The sequence below is a fragment of the Festucalex cinctus genome, chromosome 16 (genome assembly GCF_051991245.1).
Source record: "Festucalex cinctus isolate MCC-2025b chromosome 16, RoL_Fcin_1.0, whole genome shotgun sequence".
Taxonomy (NCBI): Eukaryota; Metazoa; Chordata; class Actinopteri; order Syngnathiformes; family Syngnathidae; genus Festucalex; species Festucalex cinctus.
The window spans coordinates 19,180,084-19,200,067 of record NC_135426.1 but is presented as its reverse complement, the minus strand read 5'-3'; the positions used below and the strand labels follow the sequence as shown (position 1 = coordinate 19,200,067).

The 19,984-nt window shown below is 43.1% G+C and overlaps 1 protein-coding gene across 4 annotated transcripts; it reads left to right on the top strand.

The window, feature by feature from the left end:
- The first annotated feature begins 449 nt into the window (after positions 1 to 449).
- ehbp1l1a (EH domain binding protein 1-like 1a) lies at positions 450 to 18,998 on the top strand. Of its 4 annotated transcripts, XM_077499056.1 has the most exons (33): positions 450 to 732; positions 2,078 to 2,135; positions 2,253 to 2,348; positions 2,427 to 2,480; positions 2,548 to 2,726; positions 3,553 to 3,698; positions 3,828 to 3,896; positions 4,021 to 4,230; positions 4,358 to 4,507; positions 4,578 to 4,688; positions 4,778 to 4,921; positions 5,948 to 6,124; positions 6,237 to 6,296; positions 6,367 to 6,457; positions 7,193 to 7,507; positions 7,594 to 9,906; positions 9,988 to 10,044; positions 10,276 to 12,218; positions 12,300 to 12,351; positions 12,449 to 12,634; positions 12,812 to 13,258; positions 13,355 to 14,530; positions 14,649 to 14,742; positions 14,818 to 14,984; positions 15,321 to 15,369; positions 15,450 to 15,962; positions 16,032 to 16,071; positions 16,139 to 16,182; positions 16,441 to 16,552; positions 16,629 to 16,728; positions 16,805 to 16,878; positions 16,957 to 17,071; positions 17,141 to 18,998. In XM_077499056.1, exons 1-33 carry the CDS (start codon positions 629 to 631, stop codon positions 17,229 to 17,231), a joined length of 9,537 nt encoding a protein of 3,178 aa, XP_077355182.1. In that variant the 5' UTR covers positions 450 to 628; the 3' UTR covers positions 17,232 to 18,998. The 4 variants fall into 4 exon arrangements, with proteins under 4 accessions (XP_077355182.1, XP_077355183.1, XP_077355184.1 ...); XM_077499057.1 differs by lacking the exons at positions 3,828 to 3,896; positions 4,021 to 4,230 and having other exon boundaries at positions 10,276 to 12,351; XM_077499058.1 differs by lacking the exons at positions 3,828 to 3,896; positions 4,021 to 4,230; positions 4,358 to 4,507; ... (1 more) ...; positions 4,778 to 4,921; positions 5,948 to 6,124 and having other exon boundaries at positions 10,276 to 12,351.
- The last annotated feature ends 986 nt before the right edge of the window (positions 18,999 to 19,984 follow it).

The following is a 19,984-nucleotide window of genomic DNA, read 5'->3' as shown; positions in this document are numbered from 1 at the left end:
TGGTGTTATTGAGGTTGATATGGCACATGTCATAGATATGGCAAAGCACATAATGCTATTGAGCATCATGTGGACAGGACTTCAAAATGGAGTGCTATGGTGCTTATCCTCAGTCGTGAGCTGGTTACTACCGTAGATGATTTTGAGGAAGAGGCGGGGTACACCCTGAACTGGTCGTCAGACAATGTCAGTGTGCAAATGAAGGAAATTATGGACTGGTATCATGACAAACAACGCACAGGTCACCAGCCAATCACAGGGCACATGCATATTTTTTCGGTATTAAAAATACGATTTTGAATTGTAATAATTAGCTTGTTGGTTGGTTCTTGCCGCACGTAACGACAAAGCGATGTGCTTTTATTTTGTGCTTGACTTTTATTTTGTGAAAGCTACGGCTGCTCGGCGGCTTCCTGTTTGTCCTAGTTAGCGGGAATTGACTTGGGGCTGCTGGGAGAGTCTCGTCGTACACTGAGAGCCGAGTGCGAGTGGCTCTCCTCCTCCCCTCATTCCAGGCAGGTGGTCGTCGAGACAGGTGCTCCGTCACCTCCCTGGTGGGCGCAAAGGGTCGCGGAAACCAAGCTCCCCATCATTCATGTCGCCTACTACCTGAAACAAGTAACCTACAATGACTTCGGTTTGGAAGCGACTCCAGCGTGTCGGAAAGAGGGCGTCCAAGTTTCACTTCGCCGCTTCTTTTCAACAACTTCTGCTGGAAAGCTCAAGTAAATGGTGAGTAATGGAGTGGATGCAAACGTGAACTTGAAACATCTTAAACGGCTTGACGTCTGCTTGACGTTAACGTGTTTCTGTGTTGTCAATGCCGCATATTTTCAGGGGCAGTGAAAGCGCCCTTATTTACTGCAGACTTTGACGTAAAGTGATTATTGTTTAAAATTGCGCCCATTTTACGGCTGGTGATATTTGTTTTCACTTGTTTTGTGAGGCGACTACACGCCCCTTCACTTCCGGGTCTTGTTGATGCTGAGCAAGGCTCACTGCGATACTGACGGATTAGACATCGATGCAGATACCACTGATACTGATACCAACCCTCGTATAAATAAAATAAAAATTATATTAAAAAAAATAATAACTAGGAATAAAATTATTTAAAACATATTTTTAAAATAAAATAAGAAAAATTGTGTTGCTCATTTGGATGGACTAATTTTGTGCTAATTATGAAAAAAAAATTATATGAATAAATAAAAATAAATATTTAAAAATTATTAATAAAATAAAATGGTCACGTCACAGCTTGTCAGCATTGGTATTGCTATTGGTCAATATTTGTGAGTTTACATTTATGAAAGAAGTGTGCTGAAAGAATTTAATTTCATTTGTGTATTGTAGTTTCTAAATATTCTACCGTGGGAAAAAATATTTTGTCGTTGTTTTTGGTTTCATTTGTTCTGGAAAAATAAAAATGAAGACATTACAATGTTGGGGAGGAATGTTTGTTGCTCTTCTATTGTTTTTGAACATTTACACACATTTTCTATGCAGTATATCAGACATACTAGTGGTATTGACACATGGTATCGGTGTATGTGACTCCTGAAGAGTTGAGTATGTAAAAAGTGTTATGAACATCCCTTGTATTATTCATAATAATGTATCTATATTGGTATGAGTGCAACTGGATCTGTATTTTCTTGTAATCCGATGTCGGGCAAATGTTGCCTTGTCATGCACCCACCATTAACAAACGCTGTGCAGCAGGTGTTGGATGGCTTTTAGTGTTAAATCCCTGCGAGGTTAGGAGTCTATTTCGAGTCAAGTTATGCAGTGAGGCATGCGTGCAAGCACCCAAACATTGCCGCTCCGCTGGCTTCCCTGTCACAGTCACAAGTTTTGCCCATTGCCTGTTGAGAAATGTTGTTGGGTCACCTCTCGGTCACAGAAGAACACATGAATGAAACGCTTAAAAGCAAATGGAAATGTTTATAATAACTGGATGGATGATGATCATTAGTAAGTTCTTTTTGCGCCACCCTGTGGTTAGCAAAAGTGTGACCTCATGGTACACGTTTAAGTGCAATGTGTGTGATGTCTGGTAAATCTGTGTTTCCAGGCAACCAGACAAATTGAGGGTGGTGTGGATCAGAAGAAGCAGACGTCACAGCACAAAGGTAAGAATGGAAGTCATTTAACACGATTTGTAGTAACACGAGGACAAAAGGTACCCGGACGTATGAATTGAAGAAGACAGAAAATGCTTGATTGTGTCATTTGGTGTCAATTTATAGCTCCACAGTTGGCAGCCGGGGATTCAGAACCCCTACAGAGGTCTGGTACTCTGGCAGGTCCCCGAGACTTTGGATATCACCGTTACACTCTTCAAGGTGGGAAGTTAAGCCGACGTGCATCCGACAAAATGTCACTTCAGCATCGCTCAGGCTGTCCACCTGTTCTGTCAACAGGATCCGGCCGCAGAGGAGTTTGAGGACAAAGATTGGACTTTCGTCATTGAAAATGTAAGTCTTTCATTGAGAGTTTATCCACATGGCTTTGACTTGACCTTCATTTCTTTGGACTTGTCAGGAGACAAAGGGACGAAGGAAGGTGTTGGCCTCAGCCGACATCAATATGAAGAAGTATGCCAGCGCCACGCCGGCGCAGTACGACCTGACGCTCAAGTTGAAACCTCTTTCGGTGAAAGTGAAAGAGGCCACGCTCAAACTCAACTTGTCCTGCGTATTCTTGAAGGAGGGAAAAGCCACGTAAGTAGCGACTTGTCGATTATATTGGTCAAGTAATAAATCCACGATAATCTACTCGACATAAACTGATGTTTTTTCAATGAGGAATAAGTTTCATTTTCTATCATCACTGAAACACAATATTAAAACTGGTGTTCTCTTCACAGTGAGTACTTTAGTGTACTCACTGTCTTCTTAAATGTCCATAAATGTACACGAAGATGTCAAGCAACTCCATCGACAAGGATCCAGTCAAAGTATTCCAGTAAAATAGTTAGTCCATGTCAAGCTTTACATCCATAAAGCCGCGTTCTCTGCAGCTACAAACGTTACCAATTTCCATCAAACATCAATATTATTGATGCATTTGTGATCGTAGCTTCAGTTAGCATGAGCCGATTAGCCACGTAAACACATCTATCTAAAGGCCTAATCCTCGGCCTTGATTGACACCTCACTTTAGCCAATCTGCAAGGGTTTTACCTTCAAAAACAATCATGGGAGCCAATAAGCGTCTTTGCGAAAATATGTCACACCCATTTTATATCCTTATGTAGCTGCGGCCAATCACAGCGGAACTGACGCATTGGAAAGCCAATACAATTCTTCAAACAGCGATATGGGGTGTGTCATACAATGTTGATGAACAAAAGCAAAGTTCCTGCGCAAACGCCAGTGACGCCACCTTTCCGTGCGTCACAGTCACAGTACTTACGTAGACGTATCGATACTCTATCAAGAGACAAAGCATCACGATTTATCACTATATCGATATATCGTCACACTCCTATGAGAAACAATATTCATATTTAACTGAATGCTTCATTGTTTTTTGTACTTTTTACAGTGATGAGGACATGCAGAGTTTGGCCAGTCTTATGAGTTTCAAGCAGAGCGACATCGGCAATCTGGACGATTTTAACGACAGTGACGATGAAGTCGGGGACGAAAGGAGGGTGAGCTTTGGATCTGGACAAGCTACGCCTGCCACTGGTAAAACACGATATACTTTACAACAAGGAAGTCAGTGAATGTGAACTCGTATCGAGCGACCGAGATTTCCTCTTTTCATTCATCTTCACTTCATGTTTCTGTCTCGACCTTTCTTGTCTCATGTCGTAGCCCACGAGCCTTCCACAGCAAGAATACGTGACCTGGCTTGGAGGCCTGCAACCGAATCTGGCCCAAATTGTACATCTGAACAAATATCCATTTCCATATTTTTCTTTGACACTTCTCACTCATGCTCATGTGCATGTTTCACTTCACTTCACTTCACTTCACTTCACTCATGTTCCATTCTTCTTTCACTCAGCAACCACAGAGATGGATCGTAAAAGGTCCTCGGACGTTTGCGCTTCCATCTCTGTTGCGTCACTTCCTGTTTTGTCTGAACTTCATCACCCGCCCGTCTCGACGCTCGCCCATCCGACTCAGCCCTCTCTGTATGCCTACTCACTGCCAGCATTCACACAAGCTCACCCACCGGCACTTCCCAAAATTTTCCAGCCTGATTCTGGATCAGGTATCGTTTTAGAGACGTTCTCGCAGATGGTACTTTTTTTTTTGACCGTAACGCTCCATGTAGATTTCAATGGGGTTTCGGTAGGTGGTTTACTAATTGGACCGCTTTGCTTCTGTTCTCTGCTCAGCTACCAGAGGGTCTCGCAGCTTCCTAAGCAACACTCCCACTGAAGGAGATGCCCAACCTCTCCCCACCTTCAGTTCTTCTAAAACCCTTTGCCATTCACCCCCCGATTCCTCTTTTGTCCCTTCCACCTTAACGAGTATCTCACACACAGGTACAACCATATGTCCTTTCCTCTTGTCAGCTCCTTCCTTTACTCGCTTCTGTGGCCTCTTCTTCTTCAGCTCCGCTCAGCTCCTGCCCTCCTTTTCCTCCTGCTACTGCTCTCAGAAAGCCTCAAGCGGTGGAGGCCGGCTCAACGCTGACCCGACCCACCAGTCTCCCCTCTGAGACAGGTAGAGAGGGACAAAAGGTGTTTTTAAGATCCATCTTCCCACCTCCCGCTCCTTCCTTGCCTTTTTTTCGCTTCTTTGTCTTTGCCCAGCTTCCTGGCAGAGTGAATGGAGGCCTCCTAAATGTCAAGCCCCTCTCGCTCAGCCCGTCCTCTCGCCAAAGTTCCTACTTCCGTCTGCGGATGATCCCGGGCAGCCTCCTGTGGCGTACAAAAGGCAGAGAGTAGACATACCATGTAATGCTGCTTTAGAGATGTCAATATAAATATTTGCTGCCAACTGCGTCAGATAAGCATGCTCAAATAAGTTTTGCACACTCTTGAAAACAGTTGGGTCAAAAATAACCTAAATATGGGTCAAAAATGGGCAGATCCTCTACTTGGGTCAATTTGACAAAACATTGGGTCAAAAATTGGTCATGTTGTATAAAACATGTTTTGTTTTGGGGGGTTTTCCCCACCAAAAAAAAGGGGGGAGGTTGGGGTAATTTTGTCTAAAACAACATACAGTTGGGTTAAATCCTATACTTAGGTTAATTTGACCAAACTTTGGGCCAGAAATTGGGTCATTTTGTATAAAACAACCCAGAAAGTTGAGTCAGCTCCTCTACTGGGTCAATTTGACCCAACTGTTTTGAAAGAAGAAAAAAAAAAAAAAAGGAAGAGATTTTGCATAAAACAACCTAGAAAGTTGGGTCAGACTCAGATCGTCTACTTGGGTCAAGTTGACCCAATATTTTGCCAAAAATTGGGTCATTTTTGTATAAAACAATCCATTTTAAGTGGCTTCAGCTCCTCCAATTTGACCCAATTTTCTGGGCTGTTTTGGGAAAAAAAAAAAAAAAAAGAAGAAGAAATTTTGTATAAAACAACGCAGAAAGTTTAGCCAGATCTTCTACTTGGGTCAAGTTGACGCAATTTTCTGTGTTGTTTTGGAGAATTTTTTATTTATTTTTTTTAAAGAAATTTTTTGCAAAACAACCCATAATATTGGGTCAGCTTCTCTACTTTAGTCAATTTGGCACAACTTTCTGGTTGTTTTGGGTAAAGTCGGGGGGGGGGTCATTTTGTATAACACAACCAAAAAAGTTGGGTCAAAGTGACCCATAAAGTGGATCAGTCTATTTTTGATCCATAATTGGGTTACTTTTGACGCAACTGTTTTTAGAATGCAAGCATGCTTTGAATTCTGAGTCATGAAATTCCTTCCCTCTATTTCCTCTCTTCCTTCCCGTCTCTCCATCACGCAATCCTCCCCGTCAGCTTCATCCTGCCTGCCTGTGGGCCTTCCTTCCCAGCAAAAACACGAGGGCGGTTCTGGATTTGCACCTGCCACTGTCATCGACAGCCGCTCGTGTCCCGCCATGCGTCCTTTCGCTTCTCTTCCTCCTTCTCAGACTCATTTATTCCACACTGAGCCCCTAAGTGGCCAAAGTGCAGGTATCTCGTTGAACAGTCTGATGAACCCTTTTTAGTGGGAAAATGTCAATGCTGTTGCTACAGAAGCACCTTAATTTACAGTTTGAAATGGATCTTTTTGCCTTCCCTGTAGAATTCCATAGGCAGCTGAGCACACTGAGCGAAGAAGAGCAGCAGTGTACGACTCCCACAAGTAAGCATCTGCGCAAAATAGGCTGCTTTTAGTTAAGCCGTTATGAAATGAATGCATGGATTTCATTCAGGTCCTGATTCCAAAGTAGCTGACTTCCAGGGCCTGCCGTCCGGCACGAGAGATGCATCATTTGGAGTCAAAGTTGTCAAAGCATCAGCAGCGTGAGTAGAAGACTGCCTCGTAGCCGTTATTGTACATTTTAATTAATTAACTCATTTGCTCCCAATAACGTGTAAATACGTTTTTTTTAATGTTCTAAGTGTCCCAAAGACGTATTTATACGTTTTTTGTTGTTGTTTTTTTATGCTAGAGCATACAGAAGGCTTTGATGCAGCCTCCCAACTGCAAAGAACGGTTGGAGGAATGGTAGTTATTACACAAACGGCCAGCAGGTGGCAGCAGAGCAAAGGAGATCAACCAGGGCCATGTAGAAAAAAAGCTCAATTACTTACAATTTTAAATAGATTTGTGAAAACTGATGAAACGTAGCTCTCTTCTAATGCTAATTGCTGCAAAACGGAAACAGATAGAAACATCCATTTTTTTCCTGATGAAAGAAGAGACTTTAATCTTTCTTTTGATAGGTTCCCTGCTTTTATAGCCATAAAACACACTATTCTGTGAGCCTTGCAAAATCAGTCAAAATCCAGTAAAACAGCCGGGAGCGAACGGGACTACTTCTGTGAAAATGGCTGGGAGTGAATGAGTTAAGAAGGGGTGAGTACGGATAGCAGGCATAGGGATTAGGTACAAAAGTACTGGTTGTATCAGTACTTGAGATCAGTATTGTTGTGCCCTCACACTGGTATCATTCTGGAAAAAAAGTATACATCAGCCGCAGGTTGTCTGTCGGCATCCCACCCTCATTCGTGGATTTGTATTTGTTTGTCCTTCAGACCTGAGAATATGGCCTCTCTTCTGCCCTTTAGCGCCAAAGCGCCCTCAGCTCAAGATCGAAAGTATTTTGAGATGCCCAAAGCACAGACGGATCATACGGAGTTGTCCCATGTCAAACCGCAAAGCCACTTGTCAAAAATGTCCATTCAATTAGGGAATCAAGTTGCCAAAGGTCAGCCCGTGGCCCCGTTTTCGTCCGCTCCCCAACATACCTCCTCAGATTTTCAGACCCGTATGTTGCATTCTCCTCAAATGACTACAGACACAACTTGTGAAGGGGAGATAGGAGGGGGGCATAGAGAAGAAGCTTTCAGGTAAGTGAGAATGAAAGTGAACCAGTGAACTTTTGAAGTAGTAGTTTTTCTGACACCCGTCTCTTTTGCCATCCCCACCACTTCAGAAATGAGCACAAGACTGCGTCAGTGACAACTTGTTTCTCAGACGACAAGTCTGACGTGATGAAAAACATACCAGGTGACTTTTCAGGAGAAATTTCCAAAGCAAAAAGTTCAGAGGGGAAGCAAAAAATCAGCCCTGCTGGCTTAACACCCGAGAAGAAAACGCAGTGCACTTCTTCAGGATTTGGCTCCCACTTTGGGTTTGGCCCAGGACAACAGCCAGCAACCAGCGTGTTACGACAAGTGGAAGACAAAGTATGTGAAAAAAATCAAGACGCTGAGCGTCTTCCGCAAAGTCCACATAAAGCACATATTTATATATCTACAGCAGAACTTGCTCCCATGTGTTCACAAGTCAATTCTAATCAAACTGTTAAGGAGTTCCAACCTGGGATGGCAATGAAAGAGCCAAGTATGATACAGATACAGTCAGCTTGTCCTCAACGTTCAAATGTTGCCGGCATTCCAGCTTGTCGTCCGTCAGAAGTTTTTCCTGATTATGCGACTGCATCGTTTCTGTCATTACACACTGAGAAATTGCCTTTCCCCGTGTATTCAGACTTGCGTCGTGGCCAGCAACAAGCTGTTATTGACACGAATATGACCAAACAGATCTGGGCGGCATGTCCTCGGACTGCAAGTGTTCTTGGGTTTCCCTGTGCGCCATTTCAGGAAGCTTCCAGCCGTTTGTGTATGGCCAGTCTTCTCCCGACTTGCCCGGAATGCACGGCAATTGCGGGTATGCCATTTAAACAACTTGTTAGCGCAACAGAAGAAGACGACTGGTTGCATTTAAGGAAGTCATTTTCTTGCAAACAAATGACACCTCAATGTGTTCTGGTTCAGGATGGTTTGCCTGAGAGGGAAAGACAGCACAAAGACATGGTTCATATGCGATCTACTTGTCCACAGAGAGCTTCCACGTATGGTTTACCTTCTGTGCCAAGTCAAAATGCTAACATGGCTAACTATGTGTATACTTCCCCAAGAAAAAACATTAGCGGTTTTGCATCTGCACTGGAGCAAAGTAAATTAGCTGAAGAACCTACTGTGGTGACATTTTTGCCAAGTTGCGCAACAGAATCTACAGTTCCCGGAATGCCGACTAGAAAGTGTACTAAACCTCAATGGGTAAAGGACAGCTTTCTTCTGCAGCCAGCACGGAAGTATGCACTTACGACACATCTGAAAGATATCTTTGCTATTGATTGTGAGTGGGTGGATAACATGGTATGCATTGTGTCATCGTGTCCACTGCGAGCCCGTTCACCTGGATTCCCGTCAGTAAAATATCACAAGTCAGAAGATTTTGTAAACATGATTAATGTGCTTCCGACATGTCCACGACATTCCCGAGTTAGTGGAATCTCCTCCAGATTCCCCAGTGGGTCCGTTAAAACAGAATGGAATGTTGACAGAAGGCCACTTTGGGGGAAAACATTGGACGACCAAGGAAGAATAACAGTAATACACAAGTGCAAGATTTCTTTGAAGGAAAAAACAATCGTTCGAGTTATGGCGTCCATGTTGCCACCGTGTCCCAAATATTCAAATGTTTATGGAATTCCCTCCAAGGGTGATAAAAGTCACAGTTTGACGAAAGAATCCGCCAATATGTTCAACTCTATTATCACTTTCCCAAAGCGTGGCCAGATTCCAGGTTTACCTGCAAAGGATATTTCAGGAGAGCATCATTGTTGGTGTGCGGAATGGGGGACACTATGGAAGAAATCGTTCACTAGACGTTCAGCGGTGGTCTACTCCGATTCTAGACTCGATCAGATGTTATTCGAGGACAGAGAAATGATGGTCAGTATGCTGCCGTACCGTTCCCGAGAAGCACTAAACTGTGGATTTTCTTCACCCCGGCAACTTCAAAGTGAGCGCATGGTACAGTTGCTGCCGTGTTGCCCAAGACAAGCAAGCATTGTGGGTGTCCCCTCAAAAGTGCTGTCAGGCTCTGATTACAACATAGGACTCTGGGCAGGGTTGATGATGCCGCCACAATCGCCTCATCGAGATACACTGAAGGCACCACTTTCACTTCAACTTAGAGTTGACGGAAGAATAGACTTGGACAAAAATCTTCAAACTATGGTGAATATTGTGCCATCTTGTCCAAAGATGGCTTCGCTGCTGGGGATGCCATCAACCAGTTCACACGTTTTAGTACAATCAGAGCGGCAACTTAAAACTCCACTGTTGACGACGCCATTCCCAATTTCATACGATTCGGACGTAAAGAAAGGAAATTCCAACTTGGGGATAATTAATGACAAATACGGTGTGATGGTGGAAACTGAAGCAGAACGAGGGTGAGTTGCTTACTATTGTTGGTTAATGTCAAATGTCAGATTTGTTGTTTGTTTAAATATCACTTTCGAATACTATTTCAGAAACACGGATGGCCGAATACCACTTTTAATCAGTGGCAAGCTGTTGTCAGACAGGAGGTGGGTTGTTTGGGTTTGCGACGTAACAAAACGGCATGCCACGTTCGCACCAACAGACTTAACTGATTTGTGTGCTTTAACTTGAGTTTGATTGACATGAACGGCAATTTGCTCCTCAAGGTTGAAGTGCACTTACCTGAGCTTGTGTGTTTTGCTCCCTGACATACAAGCACGAACTGTACAACTTGAATAATGACCCCGGAGTTCAATTTATGTTTTCCTGATTCTTAGAAACGAAAACATGGTTTCACTGCAGCCGTCACGTCAAATGAAGAGTGTTTCCGGACTGCAGATGCTCAAGCAATATCCAACAGAAAGGATCAGTCTAAATGAGGATCTACCAGAGACGTCTGCAGAAACTCTCAGTCCGCTTTCATCAGTCTTGTTCACAAGTTCCTTCTCTGATGATGAAGTGAAACTGAAGACTGACTCTGATACTAAACAATCCAGTCGATGCTGGAATCGGTGTATGGTGGATATGCATCCTTGTTGTCCAACTGTGTCCTGTATTCTTGGTACGCCATCATTGAATGAAGTCATTTGTAGATTTTGGTTATCTCCACTAGAGGCACTTTTTATTAAGGAAGCAGGGAAGACTGTCATCATTAAAGATACACCCATCAATGATGACATCAGAACCATGGCATTATTAAGCCCGGCTTGTCCAAAACATTTGTGTATTCATGGAATTCCATCTGCTTTGACACAAACAGTCGTCTTTAACTTGTCAAGTATGGTTCACCTCGCCCCATCCCTTCCGACCACCTCCGGCATCGCTGGTTTTCCCTCTTTACTGAAAGGCTGGGACATTATTGGAATTAGCCACTCCTTATGGAAGAGAGGGAATACAATTGGGTCAGTCAACGTAAATCGACCCTTTGATCCCAGCATTGCTGAAAAGAAAACGTTGTTGATTGGAAGGTTCCACAAAGACGAGAGTACAATGAAGACAATGGCTTCCCTTGTACCTTCCTGTCCAAAAGCAGCACTGACACCAGGATTTGCCACTCATCCTCACCCTACAACTGCATATTGTGCGCCAAATATTATAAGCCTTTATACAGTTTGCCCCCGGGTTTCAAACATACCCGGTTGTGCATCCGTTGATGGAAGTGAGAGCCTTGGTTGGGTGATGGGAAATAAGCTGTCGTCAATGCAGAAGGCCAAGAAGGGCTTCATACTGGACATGACAAATGAACACAAACATAAACAGCGAAACATGCATTCTCTTGTCCCATCCTGTCCTAAAGCCTCACGGGTAACTGGCATCCCATCCAATCCCCTTCCCAAAGTGCTCCATTATAGCACAAATGTAATAAACCTCCTTCCTTTGTGCCCTCCAGTTTCAACTGTTCTTGGATTGTCATCACTTGAAGATAACAAGGAAGGATGGATTGTTGAGAAGGGTTCATTGAGTCAAAAACCACAAAGGAACACAAAGTTAAAGATTAGAAGTGTGCCAGGCAACCTAGACAAAGCAATCATGTTTGCCATTGTACCTTCTTGTTCAGAAGCGTCCAAAATCCACGGACTTCCCTCAGCACCTCAAAGCAAATCCAAGATCAGTTTGGCACCTTGCTGCCCAAGGTCGTCATCTCTGAAAGGATTTGCGTCCGTTTCTACAACCCCAATTGTTGGGTGGCTGCATGACAGAAATGTCATCCTGAGAAAACCGCCAAGAAAATGGGCAGAGATTATTATAGCACCTGCCGGGAAGAAACAAAATGGGAGCAGTATGGCAAGAATGTTATGTTCATGTCCCAAAAAGGCGAGACTTTGCGGGTTTCCATCCGCTGAAGTTGTAAACAAACCATCAGATATCGTCAGCTTTTTCTCAGCTGCTCCTTGTATTTCCCGTACCCCAGGTTTCCCTTCAGCAAGGATGCTAACCTTTGAACCTTTGACAACACAAAACCATTTCTCCTGCGAGAAGTCCTTGTTTGCAGATCTGCGGAAGTACGAGACAGATTTCATTGCTGAATCCCTTGAAACTTATGTACATGAACCTGAAGAAATTAAGCAAATGGTATTCATGGCTCCATTGTGTCCACGTTTGACTAAAACCCCTGGAATGCCAAGCATCTCTCTACCGAACACAACCTGGAAAGAAACAAATCAGTTGTCTGCTGAAGAAGCCACGCTTGCTAATGGCACCCGCGCAGCGCTCGCATCTGGTGAGATATTTCCGCTGTTAGCATTCGGCTTACTTCCTTGTGATTCTTCCTTGAAACTGACACAGTTTGCTTCTACAACAGAGGATAAATGCCGAGAAAGTACAAGTCACAGCGTAGAACCGCCATTTGCTGAGTAAGTGACGGAACCCACTGCATGTGTTATGCTGTGAGCCTAACATGAAATGCCTGCATCATACATGTAACCACAATCTATGAATTTGGATCTTCAGCGTAACAAAAGGAGTAGGAGCAGTGGAGAAGAAAGATGGGGTATCAGAGCCCGGGGTCATCTTAGGCTGGGAAATTCTGGAGGTAGACGGAACGTTAATTGAAAAACAGACGGAATGTTTGCCATCAGCAGAGGCCGAAGACACTCCTGGAATAGTACAAACTATTGTGGGTGTTCTCCATAAAGGGTAAGTGGCTTGGAATGAAGAGCATGCAAACGCAGACAGTTGATTGGACCTCTCCTATTTCTGAATAGCCATGCTTGTTTTCACAGCTGACAGACTCTTAATTCAATGCTGCACGTTTGTCATTAGCATTGTTTTTTTGTTTGTTTTTTGCTGACTGAAATGTCACATTTTTCACAGTTATGAAACAGTAGCATCCATTTTGGGGCCATCTGGGTCATCGGTGTCTGAAAACGATCTTCAAGTGAAGGTCGACTCAGCTTTGCCTCCAACAGACCAGACTGTAATCTCTTCATGTGAAGATGTATCTTATTCTGTAGACAATGTGGTTGTATCTGAGCAGTTTGAGAACAATCACCTGGAAGAGGCTCAAGAAGTACCTCCATCACCTCCTTCAGATAGCGATGATGGGTTTACGGTTTGTGTGAGTATGAAGAAATGGCCGCCACTGACCGCAGCAGATATTACTGAGATGTCTATGGAAGTTGGACATGAGGAACAGGAAGCTTTGCTTGAACAAAGTCACACAAGTGATCAGGACATGTCATTGTTCATTGACAGTTTGTCAGTAAGGCATCAGAGTGCCAAACGACATGAGGTCGAAACCTCTTCCACATTGGAACCTGGGTGAGTGTTTTTGAATAATTAACCGCCTACTGCATGGAGTGCAGAGTGCAAAGTAGAGTCCAAAATTCTGAAACCTTTCTTTTTTTTGTCCTTAAGCCCCCAACTAGCAAGTTCTGATCCAATCCATCGTACGATAAGTGAACCGTTGACAGATGCCAAACGAAATCCAGAGATACTATTGGACAAAACCTTAGATGATCTGTATCTTTGCGTGGTTGAAGCACAAACACAGGTCACAGTTTCTCAGCAAGATACATGTGAACCGGAACACGGCACCATTTTACCAGACCACAAACAAAATGTGGATGGATCATCCATCCTTCCCGAGGTTGCTCCAATCCAGTCTTGTGAGATTATTTTCACGGAACCAGTCAAGGAGCTTTCCGAGAGTAGCATTCCTGTAGATGGAGACGAAAGTGTTCTTTTGCCACACACAACTGTCAGTCAAGAAAAAATGGATCATGTCCCTACTGATGTGGAAACAAGATCCGGAAGCAAAATAGTCCAAACCACGACACCAGTCCAGGATTCTGGACCCTCCATCTTGGAAACAAAGGAGCCTGAAAGCATGGTATTAAAAGCAGAGCCCGTGTCAATTATCAAAAAGATCGGTCTGCAAAAACGTGGCATGAAAGTTCCTCTGAGAAAGCAACCCATCCCAAAGCCTCGGGTGAGGAAATGCGCCAGCGAAGAAGAGCCTCATGTCGGAGGTCACCCTCTGGATGATGACGACAGGATATTGAAAGAAAAAGTGTCGACTGTACACATGCGAAAAAGCAGGCATCAAGTTGATGACGCTACAATCTTGCCTGTACCAAAACCACGAGTTAAGAAACGCCTTAGCAGTTCATTCCCGGATGATGCTGCAGTTTCTTGCTCACCACCTACTTCCTTGTCAGACACAGTAACAGTCGCCTCAGGCCAAGATGCAAATCGCCAGAATGAGCAGGACGGCTTGCCGGTTCCGCTGCCTCGAGTCAGGAAGCACCTTGACACCACTCTTTTGAAAAACGCACCACCCGCAGAGACAGACTCGTCTCAAAGAAAAACAGAGCCTACGGGTACCTCCTGTAAGGCGGCGGAGGATGGATCGGCATTATGGGATTCGGGTGTCCAGGCAACAAAGATGGATCCGTCCTTTGCCTCAGGTCAGGATGACCAGTTGCACGTCGGGGATGGTGGAAGCGCTAAATCATCTGATTTAAAGAACGAAGGTTCGGACTGCAGCTTTGTGTCTATGGATTTTGCTGCTGCTTTTTTAGAGGAAGACAGGTGAGAATAACACTCACAAATAAGTGGTGCATAAAGTGTGGCATTGTGTTTTATAGTTTGGAACTGCAGCAAAGTTATTAATTTTGGCACTACAGTATATCAAATTTTCTGTTTATAGGGGCAGTTCGCATGTTGACAAAAGTAAAACAGAAGTGAGTTTCCAACAAACCTTGACGCCAACAAAACCTGAAGATGCGTTGGCATCTCAAGAAGTAAGTTCATCCAAAAATGTATCGGAGCAACCGGCAACCCGGAGAGTTATCTGTGATAAGAATTCTGTGCGGTAGAATCTTTCAGGAAGTCAAAACCTGGTGACATCCAGTCAGTCTCTGCTGGAGTGGTGCAAAGAGGTCACTCAAGGTCAGAAGGGGCTGAAGATCACCAACTTTAGCACCTCCTGGAGGAACGGCTTGGCATTTTGTGCCATCTTGCATCACTTTCACCCGGAAAAGATGTAAGCAGACTCAAACGGAATTAAAAAAAAAAAAAAAAGCACATGAATCGATAATCATGATAGAAGTATCCTACGATGGTGTATTGGGGTCATGTATATATATTTTTTTTTAGAGGAGGGGTAATATTCTGAGAAGAAAAATCATAAATTTCCAAGAAAAAAAATTGCCACTTATCTCAAATGTGTGAGTTTATTTCTCGTAAATTTGAGGGTTTTTTTCTCGGAATATGACACCCTCTAAAAAATGTTTATTTATATGTGGCTCTAATACACCATCGTAGTATCCAAACTACTTTTCTGCAAAATTATATTTTTCTATCTTTTTTTTTTTTTTAGTAATTATGACTTGTTGGGCCCATATGACATCAAGCACAACAATAAAAAGGTGATTAACATTTGATTAGCAGTTGATGTTAACTTAAAAATGACCTAATTATATTGATGTGATTGTTCTGAATTTGTCAGGCTTTTGACGGTTTCGCTGAGCTCGGCATTTCCAGGCTGATGGAGCCCTCGGACATGGTCATGCTCGCCGTGCCTGATCGCCTCATCGTCATGACGTACCTCAGCCAGATTCGCACCCATTTCATGGGCCAGGAGCTAAGCGTGCTTCACATCGAGAAAGACGCCAGCGAGTCCAGCTACGCCGTCACGGCCGACCGGGAGAGCGAAGGGGACCCCGAGGCCGCCGTCCGCTACTGCACCCAGAGGCTTCAGGAGGAGGGCATCAGCCTGGAGACCAACGGCTCCGTCGGCGCCGAACACGAGGGCGAAAGCGACGCCGGCGTGGCCGTGCCGCCGCCGAGAAGCAAACGAGAGCAGGCGTCCGGGGCCGGCGGAGCGCCGGCGCCCGTCGCCCCGCCGAGGACTCATTTGCCGCCCAAGTGTGGTTTTTCTCACGTGAGAGACGCAGATCTGGTCAAGAAGCGGAGGTCACAGCGGAGGAGCGCGTCTGAGGAGGATGGAGACACATCTGTGGTAGAATCCTCTTTAGGAATCAGTTTGGTCACTTGATATGAACTTTTGAAGTAATGTTTTCCATTTTAGGCTGTTGCAGAACTAGAAGACAGTGGAAGTGTCAGAACAGGTCAGTCTGTTTACTTCGATGCATATCGAATACATCAATACTTAATTGTTTTTTTTTTACTTTACAGAGACAACAGGGACTCTGGCTGAGGTGGGAAGACGAGAAGGCCAGGTTAGTTTTTGCTCAAATTGGGGGTGTCAGGTGGTTAACATTTTTAATCGGATAACTTCAATAGTCATAATTTTTAGCGGTGTAACGATATCCAAACATCATGATACGATATTATCACAATATGACGGTCACAATACGATAATTATCACGATATTGTGGGGAGGTTGGCGATACAAAAAAACATCTTTAAATTAATGGACTAATTATTTTGACACCTCTAACATACGTCAGCACTCAACTACAAGTATTTATGTGCAGGACGCCAGCCAGTATGTACAAAATCAAATGGAAGCCCTGGAAGCAGAACAAAACCATATCGACACCAGAGCTGCAGTTGTCGAGAGGACACTCCGACAACTCATGGAAACAAGTAAATCGATCTCCGTTCATTTCAAGAAGGATTGATTCCGTCTGAAACTTGACGCAATGTGTGCGTTCGCCACCAGGCAGCGACAAGGTGGAGGAGGAAAGGTTGATTCAGGAATGGTTTACGCTGGTCAACAAGAAGAATGCCTTGATCAGAAGACAGGATCACCTGCAGCTGTTGTAAGATACCTCCACATGTGACATAGACAGAAGAATCCATTTGGAAATGGTCACATGATGATGCTGTGATTGATAGGCTGGAGGAGCACGATTTGGAAAGAAGGTTTGAGCTTCTGACCAAAGAGCTGCGAGACATAATGGCGCTTGAAGGTTTGTCCGCGACAAAACGCAATTACTCTGTCTCGTGTTCGCTCTCCTCAACCTCACTTTGAATGCTTCGGCGTCCAGAGTGGCAGAAGACGCTGGCCCACAAACAGAGGGAGCAGTTGCTGCTTAAGGAGCTGGTGTCACTGGTCGACCAGAGGGACGAACTGGTCCGCAATATGGACGCCAAGGAGAGATGGTGAGAGGTCACTATAAATCATATGAACGGCTAGTCTGCGTGAACTCAAGTCACGCTTTCTGTCTCCAGCGCCCTGGAGGAGGACGAGCGCCTTGAACGCGGCCTGGAGCAGCGCCGGAGGAAGTACGGCAAGCAGCAGGAGAAGTGCTTGATGCAGTGACTTTCAGTTTGGCATGACGTCGTTACCAAAGATTGAGGTTTTTACGGATTTTAGTTCAAGTTTTGCTCAGAATAGTAACTGATAGTGATTTCAAAAGCAAGTTTTAAGTGTTGGTCACACTTTTTTTTCTTTTTTTTTTTTTAACTGATGGGCTACCTGTAGTGTACGGTAGTGGTCTCTAGGTAGGGATGTAACGATAAGCGCAATATCGCGATATTAAAACTGCCACAATATCGTCGTCGTCATGTTCACAATATTTAAATGCAACACATCTGTTAAAAAAAAAAAGTCAGGTTAATTTCCATTTGTGCAGTTGTAGCACCCGCTGGTGGCTAGTTTTTTTTTTTAGTGCAATTTAATTTTCATTAGCGATGTTTTGGCCCTTCTAAGCTTTAAAATCTGTGCTAATTGTTAGATGAAGGGGAACGTAATATGCTTGTGACGCGAGTCAATATGTGCGCGTGCATTAACAAGATAACATAATAATAATAATAATAATAATAATAATAACATAACAATTAAGGATGTAACGATAAGGGCAATATTGTGATATTAAAAGTTCCACACTATTGTCGTCATCATGTTCACAATATTTAAAAGGAACACATCTGTTAAAAAAGTCAGGTTGATTTCCATTTGTGCAGTTCTAGCACCCTCTGGTGCCTAGTTTATTAGTGCAATTAAATTTTTATTAGGGATGTTTTGGCCTTCTGTGTTTAAAATCAGTGCTAATTGTCAGATGAAGGTGAACCTAATTTGGTTGTGAAGCGATCAATGTGTGCTTGGATTAGCAAGTAAGTGCCTCAATATTGTTATTTGAGATTGTAGGTGGTTTATATGCATTGCTGTTATGTACAAAAGCACAATATTGTGCTTTTTTTAGTATGAGCTCTTTTTTTTTTTTTACAATATTGTGATCTTTTTTAAATATTACCAACCCTCCCCCACAATATCGTGATAATTATCGTATTGTGACCTTCATATCGTGATAATATCGTATCGTGATGTTTGGATATCGTTACATCCCTTTCTCTAGGTGGCACTGAAAACCACACCTTCCATTAATACTCCTCTGAAAATGTATATTCAGAATGACACTTTTGGTATTATTCGTCATTTTCAAATAAATATTCTGTTCCGTTAAGCCATATCTTAAGAAGGGATATTGGAAATTGTTACACACACAAATAATTACAATTTGACTGTTGCATAATATACTAACTTTATTTTTGACTGTGCCTTGTAACTTTGTTAGAGGGACGTTTGTTACTTTTTAAAAAAAGTTAAAAAGGGCTCCTTTTTTAACATGGACTTTGAAATATATTTGTGTTCGTGTGCCGCCTGCAGAGCTACAGACCTTCCTTTATGTTGCCTCTTCTTACCAAAAATGTGCTTTTCCTCAGATTGCTGCATCTGTATCGTGCTGCATTGCACCTAAAAAATTGCATACAGTAGGAACTGTATATTCATTGTAAAGTAAACATTACACACGTGTTGTTGTCTTCCTATAATAACCCGGTAGCAGCTGATTAAAGCCTGCAAGTCTGGATTAATGGAAACAGAATTTGGTGTCAATTAAATGAAAATAGGATTGGACCACTGGAGGGTTGCAGGTGGCAATGCTGGCTTTGTCCAGAAGAACGCCAACAGGAAACTGAACTGACTGTTATTTTCTCGTTACATTTGCACATTTGTCAAGTTTGTTTTTTTGCTGCATTAAAAAAAAGTGTTGCGTTGTAATTAAAGATGTTATGTGAGTTCACTTTATCCAGAATTGTGATTTTTTTTGTTTTTTTTTTTGCAACATTTATATGGCATTCACAGTAGCAGATGTTCCAAAAGGTCTTAAAAAAAAAAAAAAAAAGTCTAATTTTAGCACTTCTCAAACACTCGGGTTTGTTGACTCAACAGTGTTTCTTATGACACTGTGCGGATATTTGCACTGCGCTATCAGGTCAACTTTTTGTTGTTGAGAATATTCTGAATCAACTATCATTTACGATTCAAAGCAGAAGGTGAGTAGGACTTATTGTTTTCAAATGTTTGTTCGTCTGTTGCCACAGTAACCACTCAGATGCATTTGCTGGGTGCTACTAAGAAAATTGGCATTCTTTCATACTGGTGTGTTATATCATTTTACATATAAGTGAATTATTTGAGCTATTTCCTGAGTTGCTGGGATTAGGAGCAGACCCAAAGGCCTGATTTCAAGGAACTGGGCGATAAACTGAAGACTCATTTGTCCCAGCTGCCTGTCCTGGAGGCCAGCCAAGAGGACAGCTCCATCAAGCTTGGAGGCTGCAGCTGCGGCCTCAATAGATTAACACCCGCACTGTGAACATTTCAACCAGTCGAGTCCTGTGGATGTGTGCAGGAAGTCTATTACGATTGGATCTGTGACAAATCAGCTCGGATTCTGAGTTCTAATCACACCTATGAAGAAACCAATCAAGGGCAGGACATCCAGGAGTAGGCTATGTCATGAAAGAAAACACTTAGCTTTATTTTGTTTTGTAATTAAAGCAGTATTCAAAGTATGTTAATTAAGAATGGAGGGGGTAGCTGAATTAAATACAATGGAATAACATTTATGAATTGAAAATGTGACATACAGTCAAATATTAGAATGAAGCTTGTAGCTATGTGGGTGAGCTTGTTTAAACATCTTGTTGAAAACCAAATAGGACATGTTTTGCTTTTTACGTTACTTTTTTTTTTTTTTTTCAAATACAGTAAGTTAATTTTAAGTAATT